The sequence below is a fragment of the Perca fluviatilis genome, chromosome 14 (genome assembly GCF_010015445.1).
Source record: "Perca fluviatilis chromosome 14, GENO_Pfluv_1.0, whole genome shotgun sequence".
Classification (NCBI taxonomy): Eukaryota; Metazoa; Chordata; class Actinopteri; order Perciformes; family Percidae; genus Perca; species Perca fluviatilis.
The window spans coordinates 12,029,457-12,042,704 of record NC_053125.1 but is presented as its reverse complement, the minus strand read 5'-3'; the positions used below and the strand labels follow the sequence as shown (position 1 = coordinate 12,042,704).

At 41.3% G+C, this 13,248-nt stretch overlaps 1 protein-coding gene across 8 annotated transcripts in view; it reads left to right on the top strand.

The window, feature by feature from the left end:
- LOC120573137 (serine/threonine-protein phosphatase 2B catalytic subunit alpha isoform) overlaps positions 1-13,248 on the top strand; it is a 68,513-nt gene that overhangs the window by 20,722 nt on the left and 34,543 nt on the right. For all 8 annotated transcript variants that reach the window (XR_005641645.1, XM_039822615.1, XM_039822613.1 and 5 more), the window contains exon 2: positions 8,034-8,234. Coding sequence is in view for 7 of the 8 variants with exons in the window: in XM_039822615.1 (XP_039678549.1) it covers positions 8,034-8,234 (201 nt within the window). In the remaining variant the exon portion in view is untranslated. The remainder of the gene's footprint in view (positions 1-8,033; positions 8,235-13,248) is intronic.

The window sequence follows — 13,248 nt, the reverse complement described above, 5'->3', positions numbered from 1 at the left end:
AGGCATCAAATTCAAAATGAGTGAATATTTGCAAGTTTATCAGTTTGAACATTAGATATCTTGTCTTTGTAGTGGAGGATTTGCAAATCATTGTATTCTGTTTTTATTTACGTTTTACACAATGTCCCGACTTCATTGGAATTGGGGTTTTTAACTCAACAATTGTATAAGACGAGTGTGCTATTAATTAGAGGAAATTAAGTCATTTGAAGGCTCAATTTTGTAATTTTAGGGCATGAATTATTAATTACAGGGAGCAAATTGAGTAGTGCAGGAGCACAAATTATTAATTCGAGGACACGATTGATAATTTGTATGCACAAATGATTAAATAGGTTATCCTTAATACCTACTGGGCTCTGTAGCATTACTTGTCTTCAAGCGCAATGTCCCTGAGTCTTTGTTGACAGTTCTGCTCTGTCCCCTTTTGCATTTTTATTTCCTCTGACGAGGCCAAGTGTTCTTTTTCCTCTGTCTTCCTTTTTCTCTCTCTAATCTGTCTGTCTGACCGTCTCTGGGAAGAAGAGTGCCGTAGGCTCTGCTTTCCTTCCTGCCTCAACCACAGAGGTAACCCCTCCATACTGCGCAGATATATTCGGAAGACTCAAAAGCACGGAGCTTCAAAGCTACGCTCTGTTAAGCGTTGTGTTCAGGGCCGGCTTCTATCCCTACTAATGCATGGTAAAGAGGTTCACACCAATTTCTAAGTGACCTTTTCACCGTTAGCCCTGAAGCCCGCCTGCCTTTTTAAATCTCCTGTCTGTCCTCGGTGGCCAGATGGGAGGCTTATATGTTCTATAGGTTGACTTCCCCGTCTTCATATAACATAATATCTTTGCTGTACAGAGTCACAATTACCAATACTAGGTGTATGGATTCAGGTGTGCTGCTGAATCAATTATGGAATCCAGCCCGTTAACTCTTGTTTTTGCAAAATTACCCAACGACTTAAACTGTGCAATCAAGCACCTTTCATTCAGACAACTGCTCATTCAGTTTAGGATCATTTTTTAAGGGCTACCTTAAAAGACCAAATTTCCCTTGTCGTCTTCGAGTGCAATTCTTTTATTATCCGTCAAGGCACACAATATTGCTTTACTGAATCTTACATGTGGAAAATGGTGTATTCTATGCTGACTCAGAGCCGTTTTGTTCACAATAGACTCTTATTAAAAGAGAGGTTGTTTTCGCTGGATTAGCCTACCATTCATTTCTGTTTTATGATTTCTTTGCTCAAGAATCATCTCTAAATTAAAATGGCAGCCTCCTAAAAAAAAAAAAAACAATTTAGGATATTGCAATACACAATTTCTACTGTGGACTGTGGGCGTCATTGTGTAACTGGAATTTATATTGTATTCATTGTATGTAAGGGATGCATTATTTCTATGGACTTACGAATTATTGATTGACAGTGTTTAGGCTTACATGGTTGGAGAGGGAGACGGAGTTGTTGAAAAACTTGTGGCACCAATTTCCTGACCTGACATTGACATCACACTGGTTTATCCGGTGTGTGAGATAGTCAGTATTGCAAATAATTTATCACCTTGTGAATTAGTGCATTATATGGTTCAGCTGCTGCAGTTCTTTGTAGTCCGCAAAGATAGCCTTATCGTTTGCATTATGCATGTCAGGTAATCAGCTTCTGAATGGACTCCATGGTGGTGTAATAGTGAAGCAATGAAACTGCTGCCAGATGACATTTGAAGTTGAGGTGCTTTCTGATGTACAGTATGTCCTTTGTTTCCTACCGCCTACAGAATGTTCACCCTGGACTCCTAAACATATCCCGCTCTAATTAAATGCGTAATTGAATTAACAAACCGAGGCTATCAGTGGAGAATGACTTGCACACTCTTGATGCCCCATTCAACACTTGGCAGTCATCCTCTGTGCGTTTACCACACACAGTGGATGCTTTATAACTAACCGGCTTCCACCTGAATTAAAAGTCTGAGGGTGATTGAATTTTTTCATTTCTGTACTGTCAATAGCAGATTCATCTCATGCATATAGTGCAGCTCCATTATACTGTTCTTTCCACACTTGTTGATGTGCTACTGGGTGTTTTTCTTCTTTTATGTATGTTGCCTATTGCAAACAAATTCTGCCGCATACCCCTCCACTTTGGTTGTGTTGTCTTACCCATGGATGGATTACTGAACAGGCCCGTATTCTGCAAAGTGCTCCCAGAAAGAGACCCAAAACGACCACAAAGAGACTAGGGGGAAAAGTCACAGTTCCACGTGAGTCTGGTACAGCAAAAAAACAAACCCAAATGCATAAAGATAAGTTTCTTGTCATTTATTTTGAACATACAGTAGTGAAAGTGTCAGAGACGGACAAAATCATTTGCTGGGGACAGAGATAGCATTTTGACCACTGGCGACTTTGGTTTACTATTTTCATGATAAAAAATAAGGAACATTTCAAACTTCAGTATAACACTGTACGAACACTGAACAAACTTTCCCAAAAGGTCACAATAGGCCATACAACTAAATAGCATCTCTTATGCTATGAAATTGAAAATACCAAAAAAAATTCCTTTCACCTACCCTACAACGGTGGAGCAACGCTGACACACTTTCCTTGTCTTATACACAACTTTGTCTCTCTGTTGCTGTTGTAGCTGACCGGGAACTCGCAGGCAGGTCTTCCAGCTCCAGCATTTCATTTGCACTCATTATAGTGGGACTGACTCACATGCCAATCTGCGTGTTGTGCTAACCTCAGCATATGTTTCTAATGGCGTACAGCTATTGGGACCTTTGGTTCCACATTACGTGCATCAATTTCCATATCATGTTTTCTACGTGAGGCTGTGTGCACCAGACCGTGACCTCCGTACCGTGATGGTTCGGTAGAAATACACAAACTGTTTCAGCCCCAAAACAAACGCGGACTGTCCACAAACGACACGGCTGCGTGGTTCTGTGGAGGCTTTGTGTCTCTTCCAGTCTGGGTGTTTTGCATCGTGTAGGCTTTGTGGGGGGGCCTTTTACATATCTGTGCCAAGGAGCCCGTTGTGTCATAATCCGCCTGGCCCTGGTATTTACGTACCAGTTGATCAGATAGTGAGTTTCAACTTCTTGCTAATTCTGCCAGCCACTTAACCTTGCCCGAGGATAAAGGGCACAACGCCGTCGTTCAAAAAAAGGCAAATGGATCAGAGGAATTGTGACTGCTGTTTTGTGCGCGTAAGGAAGTAAAGATCCCTATCGTGCTTTAGATCAGACGGCACACTGGCTTTTGCATAACAATGTCTGACCACGCAGTCAAATTACTTCTGGTATTCTATGCTTTGTATGAACTGACCTTTGTTGCACTCGCACATAGTTCTGGAGTCTTTGTTCGGCCTCAGCTCCCTGTTGGTCATGCTGAGATTTCCACTGGCCATGCTGAGTCTTGGGGGAGGAAAATTGCTGGTGTGGTGGCTTGTCTGGTGGAAGGGGGCGGAGGGTTTGAGGTGGACAGTGACACCCCGAGTCTCGCCCACGCTTCGCGAGGGCTCCCGCTGCATCATGCGGCGTCAGCAATTTCTTGGGGGTCAATTTGGCATCTGATGGAAAAATGCTGCGCATCGCGGGATTTATGTTTCTGGCCCTGGAATTGTAATAATTTATTATAGGTTGTCGCCTTTCTCGCCAAGCAGTCTGCTGGGTCTGTACGTTTTTTAAAGGAATTCATTTGTTTAATCAATGCCCACTTATTGGCCACAGTCCCAACTCAGCTTGGACAGTGCTGACTTAATACAGAGGCAGTTATTTGCAGATAGCTTGTTCTTCATGACCGTCTGGGGCAGCCACAGTCAATGTTTGCTATAGGTATTGCTGTACAGTTGATAAAAATAAACCACCATGGCTGCTAGTCATGGCACTAGTTAGATATCAGTTGGCTGGCCATATTGTGTGAGCGGGAGCTGTGTTACCGCTTTATCAATAAAAGCACTTCTTAAACAATTTCTGATGTTATACAGCACAAAGTACAGGCATGTTTTGTTGTTTGTTTTTTTGCTCAGTAGTTGCTTTCTGTATTCCAGAAATCTCTCCTGAATATCACTGAATGTGACTGTACTGTTGTTTATTCTGTATTTCTAATGCAAGGTGTAGCACACACAACTTTCAGACAGCTGACGAGGCCAAGAAGGGAGAAGATATGCAGGAATTGTAGACGTCAGGCCTGCCAGTTCAACATCAAGGTTGCACTCTGTGTTCTTCACTAAATGAAGCCAGGGGCCGCTCTGTGAGCTCTACAGCAGTCCGTCTCACTCGCTCCAATTAGGCTGATCTGTCCAGCACCATACGACTGCGCACCTCCTGCTGTGTCATTCCTCCGAGAGATCGCATAAGCTCTGAACTACATCAACCTGAACATTTCAAGCTGCCAGTTTCTCAGCAGTTTCAGATGCACTGCACCCGGCGTTTCACACCTGAATGTCTTCTATACTCTGGGATAGTTATTCTACTCACGAATGTTGCATGAACAAAGGTGGCTGCCGGGGTTGATGATCTAAAGCTTCGTGAGTTCAAGACCTGAAACTCGGCGCTAATCCACCAAAGAAGGAACTCATTAAATATTGCTATAAACCTCGCTGACCAACACAAGATGGTACACTTTCATTAGATCAACTTTAAAGTTCATTTAGCACACCCTCCAGACATTCAGAGCTTTAGTGGTCTAGTAATCTTTAAACCTTAAGGCTGACGGATGGCTTTAATTTGTATCTTGGAAATTACAATACTAATCTGAGACAAATTACCAGGTAAAGTTAAATCAGACTGCAGATTCGTTTGTTTTTTTCATCCTCTCTCACTTTCTCATCATTTCTCTCTCATGCGAGATTCGAGGCAGCAGTGCAATTTCGCAGTTACATAACAGAAGGGAAGAGAGAATTGGAAAAATGTATGAAGACAATGGCAACCGACTAATTGAGACCGTCTTTGAGTTATACTTGGGTTTCAGGCCGATAGCCTCGGGTCAGTTTAACTATAAAGTTCTGTATGGAAGAATAGATGCAACAATTGCTGTGGGGGAACGTTCTGATACTGCTGTTTCAGAAGAAAAGGGTTGAGATTTTTTTCTTTTCCGTTTTGACTGACAATAGCTCATATTTGAACGGTTAATTACGGCAATGACTGACAAAGATGTGGCCCGTTCTTTTAATGCCATATTTGACATCACCATTTATTTTCTTGTTCAAACAACACAACAAAAGTTTGATGATTCGGTTCGGTCTTGACTGAGTTGTTGATCCGCATTATGCTTTTTCCTTTGCTCAGGACTCTTATTTTTTGTCATGGGGGTAACGCCTTTTTTCTTTAGCGTAGAACCAACCATTACAATGTGTCATGTAATGTTTTGGCAGCGGTGGGTGTTACTCCTTTTAATAGGAGGGTTGTTAGAATTTCCACAGGGGAAGAGTTCACAGTGTTTCCATTGTCAAGACCGTAGGAAATGGAAGGATGATGTGTTAAAAGGATGCCAGGGCGCCAACAACCACAGCTTTCACGCGGGTTATTTCTATTAAAGAATAATGTTATTCCTCAGTGTTTTTTAATTTTAGGATGTGTTATGTTTTGTCACTTCGGTTCGAGCAGATGTGGTCAACGTCCACGGCTACTCTGATGCTACCAACTGTTGCGCTGTTCTTCTGCTGCACTGAACTCCAGTCTTCTGCAAAAGTGCTATGTATTCAACTCAAAGGCTGACATTGGGTCACATGGCGATATTTTAACAGTTTGAGTTTTGAGTTTTTTTTCGTGGACATAAAAATTGAATAACCATTAACAACCATTAAATATGGGGTTCTCCCCCCCATGTTGTTGCCAGCTACCTCTCCACACAGAATATGTTTGGTTTTGTTTGCAACAAGAGTTAATAAATAACTTGGTTTAGTCTCATGAAGCTCCGATTCAAGAGCACTGTGATTGCGGCAGACTGCATTGGGAGTTTACCTGTCATTTCAGTAATTCCTAATTGGCTAACAATGTGGGCGAAGGAAAATACTGTAAGCACCGTACCCTCTGCCCTTATCTGACAGCTCTTCGCATTTACATGGAGTTTATCATGACAGCCAACTCAAATCGATACCTCTAATTTGTGACTTAATATTTTGCAGATTCTTGACCTAGCTTGTCATGTCATTCAGTTCTTGAGGCAAATGACCCCCCCAAACAGGTTTATAACAGTTCACACGAATGTTCACGCTGTATGTCTCCAACATCTCAGGGGCCAGTGTGGTGTAGTCGTACAAGTCAAAAGCCCCAAGGACCTGGCCTCGGGCTACAGTTGCACAGCAGGTGCTCAGGGGAGGCCAACCTGGGGCCTTGGGTAATTCTATCGCTCTATTTCTGAATGCCCCATATAACTTCTGTAGATTTAGGCTGATATTGTTTTGAAAGATTTGTTGAAGCACATGGAGTATTTATTTGGCTTGAACATAGTTTGTGTTAAGAGCCCATTTTGGTCTTAAGTATGCAGATGGTGGCTAGAGCAAAGAGAAAAAATAGCTTACCAGCATCATAATGTTGACTCTCAGATATCAGAAATAGGTTTCCACTTCATCTGTTGTAGGCTTTAGGCAATGTTAAGAGTTTTATCTAAGTGGATCAAGCATTATATTTTTGAACGAGCGTAGAGAAATGTATACGTTCTCATCAGTCAGATAGCCTGCCTCTTGTGCCTTGGGGATTTAGACCCTTTAGTAATGCTGAAAATATTCAGGGGTACAAATCTGCAAGTCCAGTTAAATCTGCAATTTCAACACACACCTGTTTGAAAGCTTCAGATACTGTAGTTGAGATCCCAAATATCGTCTGTCACTAAGCATAGTGTGACACTGATAAAGTGCAGGTCTGATTACCGCTGATGTCACCTTTTGGGAAGGATGGATGTTAACACAAACCCTCACACACACATAGCCACCAACTTAACAGTATTTGCCACTGGCTTAGTGCATTAGTCACACCCCGTATGCTATGTGCCAAGTCTGCATATGGACGCTAATTAAGAGCAAGTCTTATTTTTTTTTAATCTGCTGAATTTAAAAGTCCACAGGATGTGGTGTTTAATTATGTCATTTTTGTACCTTTGCTGTCAGTAAGTAATATGCTCATCAGGGGGTTGTAAGAAATGAAGTATTAACAGACTAGGCTTTTGTTAAGGCAGAGTCCATTAAAAGTACCTTTTTTAAATTATGGTTTTATTAAGTTCCTTTTTTTACCTGGTTTGATGTCAGCTGCTAAAATGGCATTGACATGAGGTCTGTTTTAAAGAATTGCATTGTGGGGTTTCTGCTCTTTTGTTACAAGACCACGCTTTCCATTCAGTGTCTGTCTAAAGACTCACTGGGCTATTTGCATAGAAAATGTGCACCATCTATTTCTTTGTGCTGTGATTAGATTGGAAAGTTCACTGTTTTAAATGAAAATGCATGCAAACAGCTTTCAGGCTTTTGAATGCATGGCTTGTATCCAAACATTGTTGGAAGACATTGGATTTCTGTGAAAAGCTATCCTTTATAAGCCACTAATTAAATTGACAGTAACAGAGATTTGTTGTGGATTTGTTTAGTCTAATTTCCACGATGCCTTCAAGCCTCTCCGAAATAAACATATTACTCTTTTAAATAATTGTGACTGACAGATAAGTAAATGCGTGTCACACTGAAGTTGATGTCTCTCTTCTTCTAATCACACACATAAAACTGAGGATGTTTAAATATAGAAGTTGTTACATATGCAAGATCATACTCAATATGAAAGGCTTTTTATGTTAATGAAAGCAATTTTCTTCTGTGCTTTATTCTCAAAGTGTAATCTCTCTGGCTTGCCAAGCAAACTAGAAACTGTGTGGGTCTGTACCTGCTAATCAAACATCTTAAATGCCTTTTGCCCAGTGGTATGGAATTAACTGTGTATCTTTTATAAGCCTTTTGTCAATGAAAAGTATATAATAAAGCGCTGTAAATATGAAATGAAAGCAGCCGTAATGATGATGTTTTTGTGTTTTGTTTTTAACCCTTGCAGCTGTCCCGTTCCCTCCCAGTCACCGACTGACGGCTAAAGAGGTGTTTGACAGCGATGGGAAGCCCAAAGTGGACGTGCTGAAAGCACACCTAACCAAGGAAGGCCGCGTGGAGGAAGCGGTGGCCCTGAGGCTCATAGGAGAGGGCGCCACAATCTTGCGTGCAGAGAAGAACCTGCTGGACATCGAGGCCCCTGTGACAGGTCAGTAGTCCCATTTAGCACATTGTGTTTGTCACCAGAGTCGGGCTTAAACAATGATTCCATTAGTCAATTGACTGAAAATTTGTCCGCAAATATTTGTATCATCAATTATTTCGTTTAATACATTATTTCTAGCAAAAATACTGAACCTTTTATTGATTCCAGCCTCCAAACTGTGAGGAGTTTACTGCTTTTCTTCGTGACTGTAAACTGAATAGGTTCTGGTTTTATACTGCTAGCCAGACAAAACAAGACATTTGAAGACGTCACCTTGTGCATTACAGAACATTTTAATTAATTGATAATGCAAATAATCGGTAGTTGCAGCCCTACAGAAGTCCCACACAGTTGGATGCCTCCAGCAACAAATATACGAATAGTATTTTTCCCAAAGGAGACACTGGGATGTGAGGCCACTGAAATTTGTCCCCTCATGCACTTCAAAACCAATTCAACTTTGTTGTATGAACATTGCTTATTGCCATTCTGATACTGTCAATACTGATAACACTTGGTTATTTAGCTAGATTTTTGTTATTTTCATTGTATGTTTTCGGTTTGCACCTAGGCACTTGTATTTATTGTTCCTTTGTACTGTTGTCGCTCCAAGGTCTTATGCCTTACCTATTTCCAAAATTAAAAGTTTCAGACCGCTTAACAGTGCTTGTTTTTCATTTTCAACAAATGAGGGATGATGATCCACTTTAAGAGATAAAAACATGCATGCAGACATTTACTTCTTTGTTTGTCACTGTGTTTTGCTAAAGTCAGGCGTTATTAGGACTGCCACAGGGACTAACTAGTCATGGGTCCAAATCCCAATCAAAATTGCACTATATCTTAACCTAAAATAACTTGCGTGGTCCGAACTGTTTGTTTGATGTATTAGGAGATTTAGACAACTTGCAGATACACGTGTGTTAGATTTGAAACACACACACTCTGGGTTATTTTAAGAGAGGACTGCATGCTTACAGTCAAATGAAAACTTAATTTCCTTAATTAAGTGAGTCATCGTGCCTCCAGGCTACACATAGGCCATGCGGCTAGCCATAGCAGTGCATTTTATTTTAGGAAACACAGGTTTAGTGCATCCAATTAGCCAAAATGAACAAGCTTGATTAACTCACTCAATTGGCAGCTTCATGCATTAAAAACACAGTTGGGTCACAGACTTGACAGAGCTGACGGTTTTGATACTCAGCTGACTTTGGAAACATCTTTTAACCTTTGGAAGAAGGTAATAACATGAATTTCTCTCTTTTTATTGGGAGTTATAAACTGTGAAAACAGCATGAGCATTTCTTTGTGGCTACTAATTTTTCAAAAGATTTCTTTTTTTTTTCTTTCTTTTTTTTATACAATTGAGCTATTATTCAGTCTCAATGGCGCCCAAGAGCTGAAGTTGAGCTCATTCATGCCTGCCTAGGTGAAGGAACATACTGTAGTAGGATGATCTGATGCATATGCACAGATCCAGTGCATCTATTGTTGTCTTTCTTCCTGGTCAAGTGCCCTATTCCTCCATTAGACTTTCTGATGAGGCTTCTTTTGATGTTGTAATCAGAGCCACAGACCTACTCAACGCATCTATGGCAACCCATCATTTCCTAATACGAGATCATTCTCAAAATCCAGTCCAGAGAGGCCTATTCTCATATGTGGAAGGCATCGTACTTACTTAAATTCATGAAGGCACGGCCCTTTGTAAACAAAAGTGTGGGTCTCATATGTTTAACAGCCAGACAAAATATCCTATTATCATAATGGCCTCAGTAAAGAGAGTGAAGCTTAACAAGAAGATGCAAACGGGTTGGACAGGCAATTTGTTGCCTCTGTCTTCGCATTTCCCGTCACATAAGCATGGGATTAAGAGAAATCCTGTTCAACATAACTACATTTCTGACTATTCAGCCATATATACACGTAACTGGCTTTCATAAAGGGTTTTGAATAATTCATGTGCATGACAAAGAACCGCTGTGGACCCAATGTAGAGGGGTGAAAGGAAAAACTGAACTTGTGTATACAAATGATTTCAATTCTACCTCAGACTGAAACTCAACCAAATTGTAGCAATGTTCCAGTTTAAAGTAAACAAAACTAAATAAGTTCATTTTCACAGTGAAACAGTAGGCTATTTGTGAAACGTAAACACATATGCACAGTAAGGGAAAGCTGTGATCTTTCTCAGAGCCTGTCCTCTCACTGTGCTGGAGCTCAGAGCAAAAAGAAAGATGTTTATTATTATGTTAAGATGTTTGTTATTGCTTAATGCTAAGTACCGACAAATGATGTCATTTGTGTTAATCTGACATGTAAAACTATATTATGATGTCCGGCCTTATCATCATTAAATTGGTCGCTTGTGTGTGATAGGTGCTTGAACGCTGACCTTCCAGTGTGTTCAGATTGCCATTTCTGAGATGTCTTGATTTTAGATTTCACAACAGTTCAACCTGTGGTTCTGCCAGTAAACCTCCTTCCTTTGTTGTGTTACATATAAACAGTGGACACCACCTGTTCTGTGTGTAAGATGAGGATCCTGAGGGTGTGTGTGTGTGTGTGTGTGTGTGTGTGTGTGTGTGTGTGTGTGTGTGTGTGTGTGTGTGTGTGTGTGTGTGTGTGTGTGTGTGTGTGTGTGTGATGAAGCACTTCTTTCCCTCCCACTCAGCGCCCCTGTCTCAGCCCCTCTCCCACTCAGTAGGCCTTTTCAACAAGGATTTCTCTGTTACATGTGCTCGTGATCCTGCTGTGTTTCCCTCTCATGCGTGCTCCCAGACTCACACAGCATTCTCTATAAACCTTTCTTTCGTTTCTCTCCGTGGTCCTCTTCCCTCCGTCTGCCATGTTACATCCATCTGTGTCATGCTCAGGGACTGGTTATTGTCCCTCTCTCTACCTCCCCCCTTAGCACACCTGCAATTCCAACATGACACATGGTCAGCAAATTAGTAAGTCAATATTTATCAGAGATGTAAAGCACCACAACATGTCAGCTATCTCACTCTCTCCCTCCGCTTCTCACATCCACATAGTCACTTCCTGGTTGGGCCAGATGGCAGGTGGGGTTTTCGTGGAAGGAAGGGGAGCGTGTGACGAACAGAGCTGGCTTAGGCCACTGAGTACAAGCTGCTCCCATGGCCTTCGCACACCCATCAATAGAGCTCCTACAGCCACATCACCAGGCAACAGTGAGCTTTTACACTGTTCATACACCTGTTTGCAGTGCGGGTGCTCGACTCTGTTGGAGCTTGGTCTCAAACATACTATAACACTAGTACTAGTACACTAGTATACATGTTTTACTCAAGCCAAAAATGCTATTTTTCATTAGATGTTGGCGTAACCGGTATAATCTGAAATGCTTCCATGGTTCAGTCTTTTTAGCCTTAGCTGTTTGCATTTCATAATTTTATATATTTCTTGTGAAATTGTGATTTATTCTTAGTAAGGACATGAGGTTTTTTAACATTAATATGAGTTCCCCCAGCCTGCCTATGGTCCCCCAGTGGCTAGAAATGGTGATAGGTGTAAACTGAGCCCTCGGTATCCTGCTCTGCCTTTGAGAAAATGAAAGCTCAGATGGGCCGATCTGGAATCTTCTCCTTATGAGGTCATAAGGAGCAAGGTTACCTCTCCTTTCTCTGCTTTGCCGGCCCAGAGAATTTGGCACACCCATGAGAGAGAGACATCATGGCTTTCAAACGAGCAAAGTGGCAGTTGGTCAAGGCCACATCCCCACCCTCCACCTTGCCCCCCTCTCCTCCTCAATAGCTTCAGACACAGAAATGGCACATACTGAGGAAAGCTCATTGTGGGACTGGCTCTAGTGGCTGTAATTCTGCACCAAGGCTGAATTTCGGGAACTTCAGATACAGTATTAGGGGACCACTAAGGTCTATATAAAAGAGACTCCAGATACAGTATTAGGGGACCACTAAGGCCTATATAAAAGAGACTTCAGATACAGTATTAGGGGACCACTAAGGCCTATATAAAAGAGACTCCAGATACAGTATTAGGGGACCACTAAGGCCTATATAAAAGAGACTTCAGATACATTATTAGGGGACCACTAAGGTCTATATAAAAGAGACTTCAGATACAGTATTAGGGGACCACTAAGGTCTATATAAAAGAGACTTCAGATACAGTATTAGGGGACCACTAAGGCCTATATAAAAGAGACTTCAGATACAGTATTAGGGGACCACTAAGGTCTATATAAAAGAGACTCCAGATACAGTATTAGGGGACCACTAAGGCCTATATAAAAGAGACTTCAGATACAGTATTAGGGGACCACTAAGGCCTATATAAAAGAGACTCCAGATACAGTATTAGGGGACCTCTAAGGCCTATATAAAAGAGACTCCAGATACAGTATTAGGGGACCACTAAGGCCTATATAAAAGCCTTTAAGACCTTGGTTGTGGAACTCCCTGTGTTTAAAAAGGTCTTCCCTTGGTGAGGATGACAATTGTAAAGTGTGCTTGCTCTGTGCATCATTGCAAGGCCATTAAACCTTTTTCAGTAGTTTGTTATGCAACAGTCACTCATGTGCATAGTAGAGCTAGACGGATTAATCAGCCGGGGCAACATTAGCTTATTGCAAATTTAGAGGGATCTGTAAAATTACTATTTGCAGATGTGTCATTATCAGATTTGTTTTGTTTTTTCACTCAAATATCAAAAATCCAGTATCCAGTATATATAGTGCCACCATTCTTTACACCAGTGGTTCCTAACCTGACGGTCAGTACCCTCTCAAGAGCTCGCAGGATAAATCGGAGGAGTTTGCGAAACGATAGATGAGAAGGACAAAATATTCTGCTGCACAAAATGATGTGCATTTTTTTCAAATTTTAGTTTTATTCAAGTGAAATTCTGGAAAGCTTTACCTCTTCATAACTGTAAAATGAAATTATCGAAAAAGGGACTTGCTCAGAGCTCAAAGACATAGAACACACAAGCTATGACAAAGGGCCACAATTTGTAAAGGGTTGGGAAC